Source organism: Salvia splendens, chromosome 14 (genome assembly GCF_004379255.2).
Source record: "Salvia splendens isolate huo1 chromosome 14, SspV2, whole genome shotgun sequence".
In the NCBI taxonomy this organism is placed as follows: domain Eukaryota; kingdom Viridiplantae; phylum Streptophyta; class Magnoliopsida; order Lamiales; family Lamiaceae; genus Salvia; species Salvia splendens.
Genome location: NC_056045.1, coordinates 14,435,739 through 14,458,500, shown reverse-complemented (window position 1 = coordinate 14,458,500; position 22,762 = coordinate 14,435,739). Strand labels below are relative to the sequence as shown.

The 22,762-nt window shown below is 42.5% G+C and overlaps 1 protein-coding gene across 1 annotated transcript; it reads left to right on the top strand.

Moving 5' to 3' along the window:
- The first annotated feature begins 1,087 nt into the window (after positions 1 to 1,087).
- LOC121764229 lies at positions 1,088 to 9,566 on the top strand. Its single transcript, XM_042160284.1, has 2 exons — positions 1,088 to 1,118; positions 8,595 to 9,566. Exon 2 carries the CDS (start codon positions 8,607 to 8,609, stop codon positions 9,564 to 9,566), a length of 960 nt encoding a protein of 319 aa, XP_042016218.1. The 5' UTR covers positions 1,088 to 1,118; positions 8,595 to 8,606.
- The last annotated feature ends 13,196 nt before the right edge of the window (positions 9,567 to 22,762 follow it).

Genomic DNA, 22,762 nt, shown 5'->3' with positions numbered 1-22,762 from the left:
GTGGGTGTAGAAATCGTAGATCGTAAATTTAATCGGGGGGAAAAGTGAGTTTGCTTGAAAACTTTGATAAATATGCGTTTTCAATTGATTTGTGTGAAGTTTGATTTGAAGCTTTGGTGAATGATGTAAGTTTATGTGCAAACATGTTTAAGAGGGTCTTATCAAGCATGATTGTGTATTATAAGCATGAGAATTGGTGTTTGGATGATTGAGAAGGAAACCATAATTTAGAAATTGTGTGTCTGTTATCTGTGATGTTCGACCAGTAGCTTCTGATGAGTAATTGACCTACCAAACGGCCGAATTTTGATATGCAAATTTTACTGAGTAAACTTCAAGGTGTTACCTGTGTCTCGTGTAAATTTCAGCCCTTTTTATAGAAAAATGAATTTTTAATAAATTTTTGAAGTCGACTGCACAAATCTGCCAGAAACTCGTGTTCTCGCCATGAATGTTTCGTTTTCTGTTTGACTGACCAAATGACCTCCGATTGATGTGATTATTGAACTAGATGAAATTTGAAGTGTCTTCTGAGTCTTGTTAAATTTTCAACCTTTTTGGGCATTGGATGAATTTATGGTAAATTTTTCAAATGAACTGCGCAGTGCTGTCAGAGATTGTATGTTCCGACCAGAGAGTTTAATATGTAATATGACTGGCTAAATGACGTGATTTCGGTGTGAAAATTTTCATGGATGAACTTGAATGTGTCCTCTGTATTGTGATCCAAAATTTAGCTTCATATGAGGTTGGGTGAATTTATAGTGATATTTACAAAACGGTCGCGCAGTTCTGCCAGTTTTCTGCCTTGTTAAAATGACACCTAGTTTCAAGTTTCAAAGTATTATATGATACATGTATGTCCAAGGAACGTGTTTAAATGTTGAAATCACTTGTGATAAGTTGGAATGTGTTACGTGTGTCTTTACACCCTTTTGACGTATGTTGGGTTGGGGAATGTGAGAAAAACGATGGGAGAGAAAACGATAGGACATGCATAGTAAAATGTTGATGTGGAAGGCTGACTTGTGTTGTCATTGACAAGGGTGTTGTGTACTCGTGAACTCGAGGATCGTGAGTTGCTATAAGTTGGGTTGTGAATTTGCTAAGCGATCGAGGTGGGCTTTCTTTTCAAACCTCTTTATTTTCCGAAAATATTATGTGTGGTGTTATAAGGGTGGTTTAACTGTTATGTCATGCCATGTTGTTTTTTTTATGAGATTGTGTGCCTGATGCCTAGTTCGTACGAGTTTACTCCGTTAGGCTATATGGCTGTATTGTTAAACGAATTCGGGTCTGAGTAGGGCCGTAAACCCTATCAGGCTGTGTACACTGGTGGGATCGTGAGCCGTCCTTGCAAGTCGGCCGGTCTCGTGGGAGAATAGTGTGGCCACACTTTCGTCGCACTGTGATGTGATTGATTGATTGATGTGGAAATGAGGAGATAAATTGTCTGGCCAGACTTGGATTTTTGTGTTCTCGTGATATTTCTTACTATATAAAACTCGAGATCACTGGTATGGATGACATAACTTATTAAAATGTTTTCTGCATGAGCCCATTGAGTACATCAAGTACTCAGCCCTGCATATTATTTTCTTATGTGCAGGTTGAGCAGGATGTTGCGGAGGATGTTGAGCTAGCCTTAGGATGCGTCGTGTCTGCATACATAGGCGTGATCCTTGACTCTCCCATTGAACCTTATTTTCGCTGCTAGGTTTTTGAATCATGTTTCAATACTTAATTCTTTTCGTACTATGATGAGCATGTTTTGGTCACGTTAGGTTTTAAACGTCTATTTACATTATTGTCTGAAAATGATGTCTTTCACGTGAGTTAGACTACATGTTTTTCTTAGAAGTTGATTGGGTCTTAAATAACTATTTTTCTCCGCTGCTTCTTTTAAAAATGTTTATCATATGTTGTTTTATTTAATAGCAAAGTTATAATTTTAAGTTTCTTTAAAACAAAAAGAAAATTTTTTTCCTTCAAGTTAATTAAGTTTTCAATAGAAATCTACCCTTTGCATGTTTGGTCGCGATCATCGTATTTGTAGCAACCCTAGTATGGGCGGTCGTGACAACGGTCCTTGTCCAAATGCTCAACATCCTCCCCTCAAACCAAGACCAAGACCAACCACCGGTCACACAGGTCACCCGAGGTCTTGGTCGAGCTCACACACCACATCAGAGAACTTGCAAGCGCAACCCACCGAACCTCGAGCCACATAGGCCCAGCCCCTGAACCAAGGCTCTGATACCATTCTGTCACGATCGTACTTCCTAAGGATAGAAAGTACGATGGGTCGTGACTAATGGGGGAATTAAGAAGAGGGGAAGAAAGGGAAACAATAAAGGGGTTCGACATATAGATCCAAAAGATGAAACTTTATTACAAATCATAGTCTGCAAACATGAAAGCAACAAAGTTTGTACGAAAATAGTCCAACAGATTACGGAAACATAAGAGTTTTTACAACTTAGAGTAGCGGAATCATTTGAGAGTTGGCTACTACTATGTATGAAGACACAATAGCAACCGGAACATTTATTGAATACGGTCCTTGTCCAAATGCTCAACATCCTCCGTCCTCGTCAACGCTCAACCTGCACATAGGGAAAACACATGCAGGGGCTGAGTACTTGATGCACTCAGTGAACTCATGCCCAAAATATATTTTATCAATAAAGTTATGTCAAGCCATCGTTGAGTGAAACTCGGGTTTTACTTTAAAAATGCCGAGAACACTAAGATCATTTCCATAAATAAAATGGTGTCCGCGCAGACAAATATCATCGTCATCCTCCATCATGTACCATATCTGAACCATCATGTGAAACAAGAATGTGACCACAAACTCGATCACTGGACCGGTCGACCCAAAGGACGGCTCACGATCCCCATCAGTGCACTATCCTAAGTAGGGCTTAGACCCTAGTTAGACCCGAATTCGTTAACCATCAAAGTCTAGTAGAACATTATTCTAGTAGACAATCAGATAGGCAATTCAAAACATAAAATACGACATGACATAACATTCAAACCACCCTTATCTCACCATAAACATATCATTGCAAATAAAAGAGTTTAAGTAATAGAGCCCACCTCAAAAGCTTAGTAATTTCCTTAAACAACTTCTCGATCCGTCTTTAATGAGCGTGCGAACCACCTTCTCGAAAAATAATTAAAGTACACATCAATCTCAATAACAACAACATTTAGAATGCATGCACTCTAATTAAAGTCTTTTAGCTCGTTTTCTCGGTTTTTTGCGCATTCTTGATTATTCGGCCCAAACTAAATATCACAATCCACCTTATTTCTTCCAATAAAAAAAATTTAAAGCCCAACCAATTTAAATGGAACCCAACTAACAAATCATCCAAAAATACTTTAAAAGGCCCAAATTCCTTAACAAAAACAAAGGCCCAACCTTCACTCATACCATTTCCCCACGTCTCTCTCTCTCTCCTTCTATCTTTCTTCTCTCTCTCTTTTCTTTCTCTCGTCGGCAAAAGAAGCAAATTCTCCATCCGTCGTCCCTGATTCAGACAGCAGTGGGACAGTCGTGCGTCGCCGTCGTTGCTGTCTCCTCGGCGGAAATCGCCGCTGCAGCGAGAAGGGAGGACTTTGCCCACTGCCACGACCGCACATCCTAAGGATAGAATGCACGGTGGGTCGCGACTAATGGGGGAATTAAGAAGCGGGGAAGAAAGGGGAAACAATCAAGGGGTACTACATCTCAATCATACTCCATTCATCATTACGTCCAACATCAATTGCATAAACATTCCTCATTTCAAAACATTTTACCTTCTCTTTTGTTAAGCGCGGCGAGACGGAATGTTGAGCCTTCAATGAATACTCTTTTAGTCTAGCGAAACGAGTCTAGACTAGATTGAATAAGAGACTCTCGGTCCAGAGCGGAAGAAATGTAACGCCCGTACTTTTTAAGTACTAATTAAAATATGTCGTGAATTAGTTAAAATGAATTTCTATCGTCATGCTATGCTTCTCGTTATTTTCTTTGTAATGGAGTATAGTATTTATGTGCTTGGTGTGAAATGAGACGTCTCTTTTATTTAAATAATGGAGTTTTCTAGGAGACGTGTTTGAAAGTCTCATTGAAGTAATGACGTTGATGTTGCTATACTTGGCATGATTGAATGAGATGGTTGAGATGGATTTTCTAGTACTTGGAACAACACCAAGCTACTACGAGGCAAATAATAAATTGTCTAGACTAAATGAAAACGAATAAAAATAAATATAAGAACTTGGGCCGACCCAAATTAATTCTAATCAAAGTCTAAATGTCCTTAACAATTTTAAAAGAGTGTTGGGCCATCAAATTTCTCTTATATTTTTTCCCAACTTGAGCCCAACTCCACAAATAATATGTTGGGCCCAATTTATTCATAGAAAATTTTGTGCAAGCCCAAAACCCTTTCCTCTCTTCTCCTACGCCAACGTCTCCACTCCATGGAGACTCTCCATTTTCAAGTAACCTTCCACCTTCCATCTTCCATAATCAATTCTGCAAATCAAAGGTCACACAATTAATAAAATTTCCTTGTTAATTAATCTCCTCTCTTTCCCTTTTCACATCAACATTTTCAAACAAATTCAGAGAGAGCGAGAGAGAGAGATGAGAGAGAGCTGAGAGATTCAAAGGGCTCCCTTATCCTCAATTCAACACCCAAGTTTACATCGCGAGGTATAATTTCTTTCCCTTTCCCGAATCAAGAACTTTTAGCATCGTTCATAGCATATCATCACACATTAATCCCACAAGTAATCCGATCAAATAACTTAATCTAACACCTTAAATCCAAACGCCAAAAAGAATATAACTTTGAATGAGAACTTATCTTGCGGGTTGAATCGGGGTGGTTCGGAGTTGTTCCGGGCCTGTTCGGAGTGGTTTCAGAGGGGGGAGGCAGCGGGCAGCGAGCAGCGTCCTCCCTTCTCACTGCAGCAGCGGCTGGCGAACAGTAGTGACGGCGACTCTGGCCGGATCCTGCGACGGCAATTCCGGCGAGGAGGCTGCACAGCGGCGGCAGCGAGCAGCGTCCTCCCTTCTCGCTGCAGCGGCGATTTCCGCCGAGGAGACAGCAACGGCGGTGAGCAACGACAGCGATGCACGGCTGGCCCCGCTGCTGTCTGAATCAGGGACGACGGATGGAGTATTTGCTTCTTTTGCCGACGAGAGAAAGAAAAGGGAGAGAGAAGAAAGATAGAAGGAGAGAGAAAGAGACGTGGGGAAATGGTATGAGTGAAGGTTGGGCCTTTGTTTTTGTTAAGGAATTTGGGCCTTTTTAAGTATTTTTGGATGATTTGTTAGTTGGGTTCCATTTAAATTGCTTGGGCTTTAATTTTTTTTATTGGAAGAAATAAGGTGGATTGTGATGTTTAGTTTGGGCCGAATAATCGAGAATGCGCAAAAAACCAAGAAAATGAGCTAAAAGACTTTAATTAGAGTGCATGCATTCTAAATCTTGTCGTTATTGAGATTGATGTGTACTTTAATTATTTTTTGAGAAGGTGGTTCGCACGCTCGTTAAAGACGGATCGAGAAGTTGTTTAAGGAAATTACTAAGCTTTTGAGGTGGGGCTCTATTACTTAAACTCTTTTATTTGCAATGATATGTTTATGGTGAGATAAGGGTGGTTTGAATGTTATGTCATGCCGTATTTTATGTTTTCAAATGCCTATCTGATTGTCTACTAGAATAATGTTCTACTAGACTTTGATGGTTAACGAATTCGGGTCTAACTAGGGATCTAAGCCCTACTTAGGCTAGTGCACTGATGGGGATCGTGAGCCGTCCTTTGGGTCGGCCGGTCCAGTGATCAAGTTTGTGGCCACATTCTCGTTTCACATGATGGTCTAGATATGGTACATGACGGAGGATGACGATGATATTTGTCTGCGCGGACACCATTTTATTTATGGAAATGATCTTAGTGTTCTCGGCATTTTTAAAGTAAAACCCGAGTTTCACTCAACGATGGCTTGACATAACTTTATTGATAAAATATATTTTGGGCATGAGTTCATGAGTGCATCAAGTACTCAGCCCCTGCATGTGTTTTCCCTATGTGCAGGTTGAGCGTTGACGAGGACGGAGGATGTTGAGCATTTGGACAAGGACCGTATTCAATAAATGTTCCGGTTGCGATTGTGTCTTCATACATAGTAGTAGCCAACTCTCAAATGCTTCCACTACCCTAAGTTTTAAAAACTCTTATGTTTCTGTAATCTATTGGACTATTTTCGTACAAACTTTGTTGCTTTCGTGTTTGCAGACTATGATTTGTAATAAAGTTTCATCTTTTGGATCTATATGTCGAACCCCTTGGTTGTTTCCCCTTTCTTCCCCGCTTCTTAATTCCCCCATTAGTCGCGACCCACCATACTTTCTATCCCTAGGATGTGCGGTCGTGACAATAAATCTCACATCTCACTCCATAGAGATGATGTCTCCAAATCTTTAGTGCGTGCACTACTGCTGCTAGCTCTAAGTCATGAGTCGGAAAGTTTAGTTCATTTGGTCTCAATTGTCGGGAAGCATACGCTATCACCTTCCCATCTTGCATCAACACGCATCCAAGTTCTACTTTCCACGCGTCAGTGTAGACGGCGAAGTCCTTGTCAGTTTCCGACACCGCTAGGACAGGTGTTGTACTCAATTTCATTTTCAACTGTTGGAAACTCGCCTCGCATTCCGACGTCCAAACTACTTTGATTCCCTTCTTCAATAGTTGCGTCATTGGTCTCGCAATGTTAGAGAATCCCTCGATGAAGCGTCGGTAGTATCCCGCCAATCCCAAGAAACTGTGAATTTCACTCGGCATTTTCGGTGATTTCCAGTTTTGCACAGCCTCGACCTTCGCTGGGTCCACTTGAATTCCATCGACCGTCACTATATGACCAAGAAAGTTCACTTTTGATACAAACGGGAAGTCCAAGGCCCGGGCTGACCCGACCACGACTCCCCTTAAGCTGCCCGGAAGACCCGTCACGAGATCAATGAGACAAAGGCTTCGGGAAGGCGTTTCAAACTTCATTAGGAGGGGAATGGAGGAGGCAGATGGAATGCCCGGTCGGGCGAATCCACACCTCCAAAACGCCCGACCGGGCGTTTGTGCGCTGAGCATCGTCCACAGTCCAGAAAGTTCGTCTGACCGGGCGATTTCACCATCCCAGAACGCCCGACCGGGCGTTTGAAGAAGCAGCGCCGAATCCAGAAAGTTCGCCCGACCGGGCGATTTCACTTTCCCAAAACGCCCGGCCGGGCGATTCAACTTTTACATCCGTTTTTCCTTGTTTTTTTAGCCCTTTTCTTGGGTTTCCAACCCTAACTATAAATATCCTTTTTGTAAGACTTTAAGGGCAGACTTTGATGAATGTTATTATGAAGACTCCTTTGAGAGCATCTCCCATGTGAGATTTCTATCCAAATTCCTACATTGTAGGTTGCTTGTTTTATGTTCATTTGGCTAAATCAAGTATAGGTATGCATTTATGGTTGTGTAGTCATTAATGTGGAGCCAATGGAGTATTTGCTTTGGGTGAAAGTAGCCTAGGGTTGCCCACATCTTTTTGTGGGAGGTCATAGGTCCTCAAAGAGGATTCCTCCTTCTTTACACTTTCTTCTCACCTTCTTTCTCTCCATCCAAAACCATTTTGAGTTTAGTTTTTGTGGCTAGCTCAACTTATCTTTACTTTATCTTTGAAAACACAAAAAAATTGAAATCAAACACCGCTTTGGGTATTTCTTGGGCACATGGAAGGTTTCCCTCACAAGGAACCTTATCATTTGGTATCTAGAGCCTAGGTGCCTACCAAGTGTTTGATTTTAAACCTCTATGAAATTTCATTTTCCTTGTTTTTCCTTATTTCTTTTGTTTTAGCCTTTGCTTGTTTATTGGTCAATTATTGTAGGATTGAGCTGATTTTTGGTGTGCATGAACCTTGAGATATGAACTATTTTCCTGAAAAATCTCAGCCAAAAATTCCATCGTTTGATAGGTCAAATTAATGTGTGAAGTTGCTACCCTGTTTTGTGCCCTAGTTTGACAGATTTGGGGAAAACGTAAAATCGAGGGTCCTCTTGATAACCTGCTATATTGGGGATATTTTTCCCTCATTCTAAACCCTTTAATCTTGTTATCTACTAAGTTTCATCAATTTTGGGGTTGGGTAGCCATATCAAAAAAAATTCCTAAAGATCAGCCAAGAGTTACATAAATTTTCAGCTCAACTAAGTTTGTTTGTTAGCTTCCTTAGGCATTGAACCTTACTTTCACATGCTTTATTGGCTTTACTTGCTTGGTTATATTGCCTATGTGTATACCTTGATTGATTTGTCTTAGCACTTGCATTTTGGAAGTTGGATATTGAGAGTGAGTGAACCTAGCCCTCACTATATTCTAAGCCTTTTTCTGAGTGACATTGGTGAGTGAATTGGGGGTGGGATTACCAATTGGGAAGTGAGTTCTTACTAAAATCTCCCCTTCTTGTGTGTGTGAGTGTGGATTTTACTAACCCTTAGGACTAGATCCTAGTTTATTTTTATTTCTTATTGTAGGTACCATTGTGAATGCCACCTCGTACTAGATCCACCACGATGGGAGATCCGCAACCGGGTGCGAGCACGAGTCTTAGTGTGGCGGGGGATGAGTTGAAAAACTTGATGGAAAAAATTATGACGGATTTGAGGGATCTAAAAGAAGGCCAAACCACAATGCATGTCACTCAAGATGCTATGTTCGGGGATTTGAAGGAACTCAAGGTGAACCAAGCATCCATCCATGAAAACCAAACTTTTCTCCACGACGAGCTCAACGCTTTGAAGGCCGTGCGACTATCAAGGTCAAACACCCCTAGGAGCAATCACACACATCATGATGCCTCCGAGGGGAGTAATGGAGAGGAAGAGCCATATGGTTGGTACGATCATGGGGGGCGTGGGGGACAAGGAGGAGAACGGAATGGGAATAGGAATGGTAGGTTCGGGAACATGATGGGCGGAAGAGGGAATGGAAACATGGGGCACCATGGGTGGAATGGTAGGCATGGAAGATATAGAAACTATGAGGAGGAGATGGAGCCGCGGTATGATGATCCCACCAAGTCTATCAAGCACACATTTCCCGAGTTCCACGGCAAGTTTGATCCCGAGGCCTACTTGGAATGGGAGTCACAAATGAGCAAAATTTTCTCACTCCATAACTTTTCGGAAGGTGATAAGGTGAAGGTGGCAATAGCCGAGTTTCGTGGCAATGCGGATACATGGTGGAATGATACGATGAGGAGGAGAAGGATGGTTAGGGGAGGGGAAGTGGGTTCGTGGGCGGAGTTGTGTGAGCTCATGAGGACTACCTTTGTACCAAAGTCCTATTTCCTCCGACTTCGAGGGGAGTTTCAAGATTTGAAGCAAGGGACGAAGAGCGTAATGGAGTACTACTATGAACTCCTATCATTGATGAGCAAGGTAGGGGTGGAGGAGCGAGAAGAGGCGACTCAAGATCGATTTATCCATGGCCTTAACATCAACTAGAAGCACAAGGTGCAAGTGGAGGCATTGAGGGGAATTTCCTTGGATGAGGTGATTGGGTTTGCCGACACTTTTGAGAGGCAAAGTAAGGAGTTGGTTTCTAGCCGGGCTAAATGGGCGTCTAGCCAAACCGGAGGGACGGGGACTAGCAAGTGGAGTGCTCCCGGCAAGAAGGTGGAAAACATGGCCAATCCAAACACGCAAGGGAGGCCGATCGCGAAGGCTTTACCGGGTACTCAACCTATTAAAGCTATAGCCCCTATGGAAGACAAGAAGGTTCAATGTTTCAAGTGCAAGGGGTATGGCCATTATGCACGCGAGTGCCCAAACCAACGGGTAATGGTTATCGGGCAAGATAGTAGCGTGTATAGTGAGGAAGATGAAGAAGATGGGGAGGGTGTGGGCACTAAAGAAGTGAGCCCGGACACCGACATAGCTTTTTCTAGTGGCGAAGAAGAAGATACACCCTTAAGGGCTATGGTTGTACTCCGAATGCTCAATGTACAACCCAACCTTGAGGAGCATAAGGAGCAAAGGTGCAACAGCTTTCATATGAAGTGTAAGGTGAAGTCCAAGACGTGCTTGGTCATCATAGATGGAGGGAGTTGTACAAATGTGGTGTGTGACCGGTTGGTGGCCAAGTTGGGATTGAAGGTACTTAAACACCCAAACCCCTACAAATTGCAATGGTTAGGGGACTCCGGAGAGTTGAGGGTGAAGGCTCAATGTAAAGTTCCATTGAAGATTGGAGAAGTTGAGGAAGAAATCCTATGTGATATCATTCCTATGACGGCATGTCATGTTTTGCTAGGGAGGCCATGGGAGTTTGATAGAAGGGCCTACAAAAATGGCTTCACGAATGAGTATTTCTACATGCTCAACGGGTTGAAGGTTCGTTTGAAGCCATTGCTACCTAGTGCTGTGTTTGAGGCTAGCCAACATCTACAAAAGGAAAGAGAGAGAGATAGGGAAAAAAGGCTAGTAGAAGAATGTGAGCTAAAAAAGCCAAGTGAGAGTGGGGGTGGTGAGAGAAAAATAAAAGCGCCCAAAGGAGAGCACCCACAAACAAGAGGGGGAAAGGAATGTTTGATAGCTAGTAAAACCGACCTTGGGTGGGCACTAAACAATCACCTCTCCGTTCTCCTCGTGGTCCGTAAGGATTTGTGCTTAGCTACTAACCTTGACCCGTATCCTTTGATTGTCCAAAGTGTGTTGCAGGAATTTGAAGATGTATTCCCGGAAGAACTCCCGAGTGAACTCCCTCCCATGAGGGGGATCGAGCATCAAATTGACCTTTTGCCGGGATCATCACTCCCAAACCGGGCCGCATACAAGGCGAACCCCAAGGAGACACAAGAGCTACAAAGGCAAGTCGAGGAACTCCTTGCCAAAGGTCTAATTCGTGAATCTCTATCTCCTTGTGCCGTACCCGTCATTCTTGTACCTAAGAAGGACGGAAGTTGGAGGATGTGTGTAGATTGTAGGGCAATTAACAAAATCACCATCAAATATAGACACCCTATACCTAGATTAGACGACATGTTAGAGGATCTTTGTGGCTCTATATGTTTCTCTAAAATTGATTTGGCTAGTGGATATCACCAAATTCGCATGAAAGAGGGAGATGAATGGAAAACCGCTTTCAAAACCAAATTTGGCTTATATGAATGGCTTGTGATGCCTTTTGGTTTAACTAATGCCCCTTCTACATTCATGCGTTTGATGAATCATGTACTTCGTCCTTTTATTGGGAAATTTGTGGTGGTATATTTTGATGATATCTTGATTTATAGTCGTAGTGTTGAAGAGCATGCTAGTCATCTTAGGAATGTGCTTGAAGTGTTGAGAATGCATACTTTATATGCCAAGTTGCCTAAATGCACTTTTTGTGTTGAGGAAGTTGTGTTTCTTGGTTTTGTTGTGGGAAAGGAAGGAGTGCAGGTAGATGAGGAAAAGGTGAAAGCCATTAGGGAATGACCAACACCTAGGAATGTGAGTGAGGTTAGGTCCTTTCATGGCCTTGCTAGCTTCTATAGGAGGTTTGTTAGGGATTTTTCCACAAAAGCTTCACCCTTGAACCACCTTGTCAAAAAAAATGTTGAGTTTAAGTGGGGGGAGGAGCAAGAGAGAGCGTTTAGTACTTTGAAAAATGACCTCACGCATGCTCCCTTACTAGCACTCCCTAATTTTGATAAAACTTTTGAACTTGAGTGTGATGCAAGTGGTGTGGGGATCGGGGGAGTTCTCATGCAAGAGGGTAAGCCCATAGCTTACTTCTCGGAAAAACTAAATCAAGCCCAATTGAACTACCCCACATACGACAAGGAGTTGTATGCTATAGTCCGTTGCCTTGAGAATTGGCAACACTACTTGATGCACAAGGAGTTTGTGATACACACAGATCATGAGTCTATTAAGTTCTTAGGAGGTCAACATAAACTTGATAAAAGGCATGCTAAATGGAGTGTTTTCCTAGAGACTTTTCCCTATGTCATTAGGTACAAGAAGGGAAATGACAATGTGGTTGCCGATGCTCTTTCTAGGAAGCCTTTTGAGACCTTGCATGATGGCACTTTACTTGTGAGTGATACCGTGTGTTTGAGAAAGCGTGTGCTTACTATGTGTGCCTCCAAATATGTTGGATTTGAGTTTATTAAAGACCTTTATGAGCATGATCATGACTTTTCTTCTATTTACGGAGCTTGTGAAAAAGGTGCTTCTGATAAATACTATAAGTTGGATGGCTATCTTTTTAGAGAGAATAGGTTGTGCATACCTTCATGCTCTTTGAGAAACTTGTTGATTAAGGAGGCTCACCTAGGGGGCCTAATGGGTCATTTTGGGTTGCTTAAAACTTTTGACATACTCATTTCTTTTGGCCTTGCATGAAGAAGCATGTTGAAAAGTTTTGTAGTAGTTGCTTAGAGTGTAGGCAAGCCAAGTCTAAATCTAACAATTATGGTCTTTACACCCCTTTGCCTACTCCTACACATCCTTGGGTAGACTTGTCCATGGACTTTGTTATAGGTCTCCCAATGTCTCCTCGGAAAAATGATAGCATCTTTGTGGTGGTGGATAGGTTTTCCAAAATGGCTCACTTCATTCCATGTCGGAAGACAAGTGATGCCAAATTCATTGCTAGTTTATTTTTCAAGGAGGTTGTAAGAATCCATGGGGTCCCGAGAACTATTGTAAGTGATAGAGACGTCAAATTTTTGAGTTTCTTTTGGAAAACGCTTTGGGGTAGGATGGGCACCAAACTTCTTTTCTCTACCACCGCACATCCCCAAACGGATGGTCAAACGGAAGTTGTAAACCGCTCATTGGGAACTCTTCTCCGTGCCTTGGTTTTTGAAAATAAAACTTCTTGGGAAGAATGTTTTCCTATAGCCGAATTTGCTTATAATAGGACCATACATTCCACCACCCAACAATCCCCTTTTGAGGTTGTCTATGGTTTCAATCCACTCACCCCGTTGGACTTGTCCACGGCCGATTTGCCTTTGTCTTATATGGTTGATGTAGGTGGGATGAAGAAGGCCAAGTTTGTACAAGACGTGCACACTCGAGTGCAAGAACGAATCCGCAAGATGGGGGAACAAGTAGCTCAAAGGGTGAACAAAGGGCGAAAGAAAATGTTGTTCAACCCCGGAGATTGGGTGTGGGTACACTTTCGGAAAATACGTTTTCAGGACAAAGCAAGATCCAAGCTTGCCCCGCGAGGGGATGGCCCATTTATGGTCCTAGAGCGTGTGAACGACAATGCCTACATCATTGATCTTCCCGGTGAGTATAACGTGAGTTGTACTTTTAATGTGGCTGACTTGAGCCCGTTTGATTTTGTAGGGGACGACCCAGATTTGAGGACAAATCCTTCTCAAGAGGGAGAGGATGATACAAACGGGAAGTCCAAGGCCCGGGCTGACCCGACCACGACTCCCCTTAAGCTGCCCGGAAGACCCGTCACGAGATCAATGAGACAAAGGCTTCGGGAAGGCGTTTCAAACTTCATTAGGAGGGGAATGGATGAGGCAGATGGAATGCCCGGTCGGGCGAATCCACACCTCCAAAACGCCCGACCGGGCGTTTGTGCGCTGAGCATCGTCCACAGTCCAGAAAGTTCGCCCGACCGGGCGATTTCACCATCCCAGAACGCCCGACCGGGCGTTTGAAGAAGCAGCGCCGAATCCAGAAAGTTCGCCCGACCGGGCGATTTCACTTTCCCAAAACGCCCGGCCGGGCGATTCAACTTTTACATCCGTTTTTCCTTGTTTTTTTAGCCCTTTTCTTGGGTTTCCAACCCTAACTATAAATATCCTTTTTGTAAGACTTTAAGGGCAGACTTTGATGAATGTTATTATGAAGACTCCTTTGAGAGCATCTCCCATGTGAGATTTCTATCCAAATTCCTACATTGTAGGTTGCTTGTTTTATGTTCATTTGGCTAAATCAAGTATAGGTATGCATTTATGGTTGTGTAGTCATTAATGTGGAGCCAATGGAGTATTTGCTTTGGGTGAAAGTAGCCTAGGGTTGCCCACATCTTTTTGTGGGAGGTCATAGGTCCTCAAAGAGGATTCCTCCTTCTTTACACTTTCTTCTCACCTTCTTTCTCTCCATCCAAAACCATTTTGAGTTTAGTTTTTGTGGCTAGCTCAACTTATCTTTACTTTATCTTTGAAAACACAAAAAAATTGAAATCAAACACCGCTTTGGGTATTTCTTGGGCACATGGAAGGTTTCCCTCACAAGGAACCTTATCAACTTTATTCAACCAAAATTCACACTTACTAAACTTGTCATAAAGTTGTTCCTTCTGCAATGTTTCCAACACGGTTCGCAGGTGCCATGCATGCTCCTTCTCGTTCTTTGAGTATACCAACACATCATCAATGAAGACTAGCACAAATTTGTCCAGATACTCGTGGAAAACTCGGTTCATCAAGTCCAAGAAAAGTGTCGGGGCGTTAGTCAGTCCAAACGGCATCACGACGAACTCGTAATGGCCATAACGAGTGCGAGAAGCAGTCTTAAGCACATTATCACGACCGCACTACCTAAGGATAGGAAGCACGGTGGGTCGCGACTAATGGGGGAATTAAGAAGCGGGGAAGAAAGGGGAAACAATCAAGGGGTACGATATGTAGATCAAAAGATGAACTTTATTACCAAATTATAGTCTGAAATAACGAAGCAACAAAGTTCATAGGAAAAAAATAGTCCAACAGAATAAAGATAAGATCAGAGTTCTAAATCTTGACGTAGCGGAAGCATTTGAGAGTCAGCTACTACTATGTATGAAGACACAATAGTAACCGGAACGTTTATTGAATATGGTCTTGGTCCAATGCTCAACATCCTTCATCTCCCGTCCACGCTCAACCTGCACATAGGGAAAACATATGCAGGGGCTGAGTACTTGATGCACTCAGTGAACTCATGCCCAAAATACATTTCATCAATAAAGTTATGTCAAGCCATCATTGAGTGAAACTCGGGTTTTACTTAAAAAATGCCGAGAAACACTAAAATCATTTCCATCGTAAAACATGGCTGCAGCCATTATCATCATCATCCTCCATCATTTACCATATCTGAACCATCATGTGAAATGAGAATGTGGCCACAAACTCATTCACTGGACCGGCCGACCACAAAGGACGGCTCACGATCCCCATCAGTGCACTAGTCTGAGTAGGGACTCACTCCCTAGTCAGACCCGAATTCGTTAACCATCAAAGTCTAGTAGGACATTATCCTAGTAGACAATCAGATAGGCAATTCAAAACATAAAATACGTCATGACATAACATTCAAACCACCCTTATCTCACCATATACATATCATTGCAAATAAAAGAGTTTAAGGAATAAAGCCCTCCTCGATCGTTTAAAGCCTTAACTTGTGTTCCATTCCGTTCTCGAAAGCGTGCGCGAAGTCACCCACTTCCACAGAATTAATTTGGACCAAACCAAATTAACTCCAAGCCATCTCCTTTATCAAAAACAGTGGGCCTACAAATTTAAATTAATTCCTTTGGCCCAAAACATTAAATAAAATAAGGCTCAAATCCTTAATCTTCCTCACCTTACGTTTCAATTTCCATAATGGAATTGAAATCCTCTTCCCAAATTATGCACACGCTGCCTGTCACGACCGCCCCTTTAGGGTTAATAAATACGGGCGATCGTGATCAAAAGAATTTAATAAACAGACGAAAAGAATTAGAGTTTCAACACATGTTGGACCAACAATTAATATCTCAGTAAATAACCAAGAGCTTGATATAATCCAACAAGAAATTCAAAATATTCATTATCCTAACAATTAAAGTTGTCGGCCCAAATAAGACATAATTAAACGAAATGACACAGCGGAAACGACCAAGAGAAAGAATGACGTCATGTTTGAAGACATAACGACACTCAAGGTTCAAAGACAATAACAATATCTTAAATTCACTTGCTCAACACCACCACCTCCTCGTCGCCGCTCAACCTGCACATAGGGAAAACACATGCAGGGCTGAGTACTATGAAATATACTCAGTGGGCTCATGCCGAAAACATTTTCAATCAAAATATCATTTATCATGCCATACATAAGTAACCATCGGGGTTTAGCTTTAGAAAGGCCCGAGGCACTCAAAATCATTTCCCATTGTAAAAGTCGACTGATCAGTCATTTTCCCATAGACGTTTACCATATCTGCCAATACATGACTTGGAATGTGGCCACAAACCAAGCCACTAGACCGGCCAGCCCGTACGCTAGCACACGATCTACCATAGGTGTACACTAGTCCAAGTAGGGTTTGCGGCCCTACGAGGACCCGAATTCGATTTATATAACAATGGTGCATAGCCATATCAGATAGGCACGTTAAAACACAAATCACGGCATGATAGATACAATTTCATTTCCATCGATAAAATATTTAGGACGTTGTCCTTATTTAAAAGAAAGCCCACCTCGAGTGGTTAATCCGAAATTATTTCTTTCCCTTGCGATCATGATTCCCTTGCGAGATATCACCTTTAGAATTTACATCACACATAAATCAACACACTTTCAAATTAAATAAATGAGATGCATGCATCCTATGTCTCCAATTATTTTCCTCGTTCAAGATTACAAATTTTTTTTCCACTTAGAACTTAATTATTTGATTACTTTCGGCAGCCAGAGAAAGAAAGGAGTAAAACAATTATTCCCAGACCATATTAAATAAGTACTGACCCAAAAATACTCCAACCCAATTACGCGTACAATACCCCCTCCACATTTAAAACAAAACTCAGAAGAATATATAGGATTATTAAAGTCACCTACTCCCTTTCCAACACATATCATTTAGCTACCTACATATTCATTAAAAGAACCAAACATTTAAATAATATTAGAGAGATAGTAGTTACATTTTATAATATGAAACAAATGGACACACCTCCCGTTTCAAAATTACACGTACCCCTTTCCACTTTCATCACAAATATATATATATATATATATATATATATATATACTCCCAAAAGATACAGTGACCAAATATTAAAAGGAATTAGTTATGAAAACACCTTACACCTTGATTTTTGAGTTGTTTTGGATCGTCTTCAATTCTTTTGGTGTATGCGGTCTAAAGCATGAAGGATGCAAAAAAATATGGAATTGGAACTGACGTTGGGGTGAGAAGTGTATACCGTAGGTGTGGCAGATTCAATTTGAGAAGGGGAGGATGAGTTTGTGCTTTTCCCCTTTGATCTATTTCCGTCGCACAAAGCTAAACACCAACTCTCGAATGTTAGTCCGAACGGTGGCGAAACTCCTCTCGATCTGCTTTTGATTTTGAAATTTAGAAGGAGATGGAAGCGTTGGATGACGCATCTTCTTCTCTGTCGTATTCTTCACTGTGAGAGTGTTTGAGATCATGAACGAAAGGTATTGTAGGAGTGAGTGGAGGTGGAGAAGGAGATTAGGGTATAAAAACAATCGTTCCTGGATTGAGTAATTGAGGAAATTGATTCCCTAAATTAATGGAATTAACGGCTGATTGGAAAAGATCAACGGAGTGGGATACGACGTGGGGAAAGGGGTGGGATGCGGTGAGATTGACTAATTTTACTTGTTTGGAATTTTATTTGCAGATCACGGAGGAGGAGAGGAAAAATCTCCGCAGAATATTTATTTAAAATTTGAACTAAGGAAAGTCTTGGTGACCAAGTCAAGGAGGAAAATATTTAATTAAGTTAGTTTGGTTCACGGTCCTTTGTATTTTATTTAAATTGTGCAGCCCATACTTTATTTTCCACCAGACTGGATTTTTGTATCATTTATTCAATTTGTCGGATCCAACACGAAATTGAGTCCAATAAATATTCCTCACGGAAAGGAAATATTTAAATTCGCATTGTGATTTACTTCAAAATTTCGAGCTCTAAAATAAATTATCAATTATTCACAAACATTTAATTTCACCCCACGTCAAATATTCAAAGAAGCCACGTCACGTATTCTACAAGGTTGACCAAGTCAAAAATTCCAACTCAAAATTAGGTCACGTAAAGTATCCAATAACAATTCCCTTCGACAATTAATCCACGGACTTCGCGACATTAAAAGCATTAAATGCAAGTACTTTAGGGTTCGAAAATTAGGGTTCAGAAAAACGGGGCGTTACATCCTACCAACCTTAGCAGAAATTTCGTCCCGAAATTTGTTACCCTCAAGAAAAGAGTTCTGGATACAGTTCCATCATTTTATCCTCATTCCCCCACGTGGCTTCTTCATGCCCATGATTTTCTCATAGTACTTTCACACAAGCGACATTTTTATTTCTCACAATTTGGATTTTTCGGTCCAAAATAGATTGGTCTCTCTTCGTAGCTCAAGTCCAGATTCAACGCGACTTCCTCAAAACGGATCACGTGCTTCGGGTCGAACACGTATTTTCGTAACTGTGATACATGAAAAACATTGTGAACATTTCCAAGGTTTGGTGGTAGCGCCAATCGATATGCAACGGGGCCCACTCCTTCGAGAATTTCGTAAGGTCCGATAAATCGCGGCTTCAATTTACCCTTGATGCCGAATCGTGTTATCCCTTTTGACGGAGATACCTTCAAGAAAACTTTATCGCCAGCTTGAAATTGTAAGTCGGTTCGTCGGACATCCGCGTATGATTTCTGTCTGTCTTGAGCTTTTTTTTTTTTTTTTTAATCCTCTCACGAATTTGTCGAACGATTCCCACCATCTCTTCGACCGCATCAGGTCCGAGTACTCTTCTCTCGCCAACTTCATCCCAGTAGAGCGGCGATCTACACTTTCGTCCATACAATGCCTCGTACGACGCCATGTTTATCGTTACTTGTAAACTGTTGTTGTAGGCGAACTCAATCGGTGGGAGTGCTGCCTCCCAACTTCCCCCTCGGTCGAGTACCACAGCTCTTAACACATCCTTGAGAGTTTGGATCGTTCTCTCGGACTGTCTATCCGTTTGCGGGTGAAACGCTGTGCTGAGGTTCAATTTGGTTCCAGGCTCTTTCTGTAGACTTATCCAAAATCTTGAGGTGAATTTTGGGTCACGGTCGGACGTGATAGTCACTGGGACTCCATGCAATCTAACTATCTCCCTTATATGAATTTGAGCCAGTTTGTTGGACCCATAACTTATGAGAATCGGTATAAAATGCGCACTCTTGGTAAGTTGATCTATAATTACCCAAATGGCGGTGTTCCCTCTCAGAGTCCTTGGCAAACCTGTCACGAAATCCATGGCGATGTGCTCCCATTTCCACTCAGGAATTTCTAGTGGTTGTAGTTTCTCATACGGCCGTTGATGTAGAATCTTCACTTGCTGGCAGACTAAACATCTCTCGGCGAATGACGCTATGTCCCTCTTCATACCATTCCACCAATAGGACTTCTTCAGATCTTGATACATTTTCGCACTTCCTGGGTGAGCGGTGTAAGGAGTCTCATGTGCTTCACTCATCACCTCATTTTTGAGCTCCTCGCTATCTGGCATGCATATTCTTCCTTCAAAAGTAAGGGCATTGTCTCCTTCTTCACTAAAATTCCCAGATTCACTGGTTCGCACTTCTGCACGAATCTCCTCCAACTTTGCATCCATCCGTTGTGCTGCAATAATTCTCGACCTCAGATCCGGTTCAACGGCTAAAGTGGCGATTCGTGCTTCCACTGTTTCAGGTGCTCTTACCACTTCCAAACACATCTTGCTGAACTCGCGAATCAGGCTTTCTTCCTTGGTGATAAAAGTAGCCAGCTGGGAATGATCCTTCCGGCTCAAAGCATCTGCCACTACATTTGCTTTGCCAGGGTGATAATTGATGCCGCAATCGTAGTCTTTCACCAACTCGAGCCACCTTCTTTGCCGCATATTCAAATCTTTCTGCTCAAAGAAATACTTCAGACTTTTGTGGTCTGTAAAGATCTCACATCGAACTCCGTAGAGATGATGTCTCCAAATCTTTAAGGCGTGAACCACCGCTGCTAACTCCAAGTCGTGGGTTGGATAGTTCAACTCGTGTGGCTTCAATTGTCGGGATGCATAAACAATCACCTTGTTGTTTTGCATCAATACACATCCAAGTCCCACCTTTGGAGCATCCGTGTACACTACGTAGTTCACTCCAGGCTCTGGCACAGCTAGAATCGGTGCACTAGTTAGTTTCTCCTTCAATAGTTGAAAACTTGCCTCACACTCGGGGGTCCAATTGACTTTCACCCCCTTCTTGGGTTGTTGAGTCATGAGTCTCGCTATCTTGGAGAACCCTTCAATAAACCTTCGGTAGTATCCTGCCAAGCCTAGAAAACTCTGAATCTCATTGGGTGTTGTAGGTGCTTTCCACCGTTGTACCGCCTCAACCTTAGCAGAATCCACTCGGATTCCTTCTGCCGTCGCGATATGACCAAGGAAATTTACTTCCTTAAGCCACAATTCACACTTGCTGAATTTAGCATACAATTTCTCACTCCTTAACGTCTCTAAGGTAATTCGCAGGTGCTCTTCGTGTTCCTTCTCATTCCTCGAGTAAACGAGTACATCATCTATGAATACCAAAACGAATTTATCCAAGTATGGGTGGAATACTCGGTTCATCAAATCCATGAATACGGCAGGTGCATTCGTCAGTCCAAATGGCATTACCACGAACTCATAGTGACCATATCTTGTGCGAAAAGCAGTCTTCGGTATGTCTTCTCTTCGGACCCTCAATTGATGGTATCCGGACCTCAAGTCCATCTTTGAGAACACACCGGCTCCCCGAAGTTGATCGAATAAGTCATCTATTCTCGGCAGTGTATATTTGTTCTTGAGAGTCATCTTGTTTAGTTCTCTATAATTGATGCACATTCTCATCGATCCATCTTTCTTCTTCACAAAAAGCACAGGCGCGCCCCATGGTGAAACACTAGGTCTAATGAAACCTAAATCCATTAGCTCTTGCAATTGTATCTTGAGTTCCTCTAACTCTTTAGGTGCCATTCGATATGGAGCCTTAGACACTGGTGCCGACCCTGGCTCTAGGTCGATCGTGAACTCCAATTGTCGATCTGGCGGTGGACCAGGCAAAGCTTCAGGAAAGATGTCTGGAAATTCTCGTACCACTGCGACATCCTCCACTTTCCTTTCCTCCTTCTCATCTCCTTGTAGATAGACCAGATAGGCAGGACACATTTTTCTCAACATCGCAGTGGCTTGGAGCGCACAGATGATAGACATTTTCCGGTTCATCGTGATTCTATGATACACAATTGGTTCCTTTCCAGGGGCTTGTAGGGATATTTGTCTCTCCTTACAACGGATAGTAGCAAAATTCGCGGTCAAACAATCCATTCCTAAAATTATGTCAATATCCCCCATTGCCATGGCTTGTAGGTTGTGTGCGGTTAACTTAAGTTCTCCCATAACAATTTCTACATTCGAGCATGTTCGAGGAATCTCTATTACCCTTTCCACTGGTGAGGTCACCATCATCTTATGTTCAGATTTATTAGCAGGCAACTTAATGTATCCACACATAGTTCTGCCGAATTTCCACTTTCGTGACTCCCTTGTTCAGTCTTGGTTTTCTAGAACTCAGCGCATATGCTCTAGACTGGGAGGGAAGTCTTGGGCGGTGAGGTTGTTGTTGTCGCGGAGATTGATCGCGATTAATCCTTAGTTTAGTCGGTGGTGCCCTCGACTACTGACGGAATCCTTGATTGTTCTGCCTTGACCCCATCCGCGCATTCTTGCTCGGACCCTCTCTAGAGAAGTGGCCATTTACCCCACAGTTAAAGCACTTGGTAGTGTTCTGCATTCTACACTCTCCAAAATGGTAACTGGAGCACACATTGCATTGTGGTGGTCTGGGTCGGAAGTCACCCTTCTAGTTAGAGAAAATTTGTCTGCCCCCATACTGTGGTCGGTTTTGGGTGGCTGGTACCTCTTGTTCTCATTGAGGGTCCTATTCCCATCACACTACCTCTTCTCCAGGGAGTGATGTGGTGGAGGTAAAGCCAATGTAGTGTTCTCCGTCACTCTCTCATTGGGCATAGCTGCCTCAACATCTAGTGCAAGGGCCAACGCTTCTGCATATGTAAGTCTCCCACGACTAGCTAATGCCATCTTTATCCCATGCCTTAGACCCTCACGGAACTTATCGGCCAGCTTCTCATCGGTGTCAACTTGTTCAGGTGCATACCGAGTCATATCGCAGAGTGCGCGATCATATTCAGTCACCGACATGCGCCCTTGGGTTAAGTTATAAAACTCAACTGCCTTTGCTTTTTGGTAGCTCTTTGGTACGTACTTATTATATATCTACTCCTTGAAGTTCTCCCATGTCATTCTACCAACTTGATCTCGTGGCGTAGTCTTCATCTTGGTATCCCACCAGAAGTCGGCTGACCCAGTTAGTTGGTAGGTCACACAAGTCATTCGTTCCTCATCGTTTCACATCAGAACTGTGAAAATGCGCTCTAGTGCGCGTATCCATGTCTCGGCTTTGCCGGTTCTCCCATTCCATCGAAGACAGGAGGATTTTGCTTTAGCAAAAACTATTCAATATGCCATTCCGGCTTAGGTTGAGGAGGTGATGGTGATGGTGCTTGTACGCGTTTCTCATTTCGATTATTTCCCATTTTTGTTGATTCAATTTCGTAACTTGCTGGACGATTTCCTCTTATCTACGACC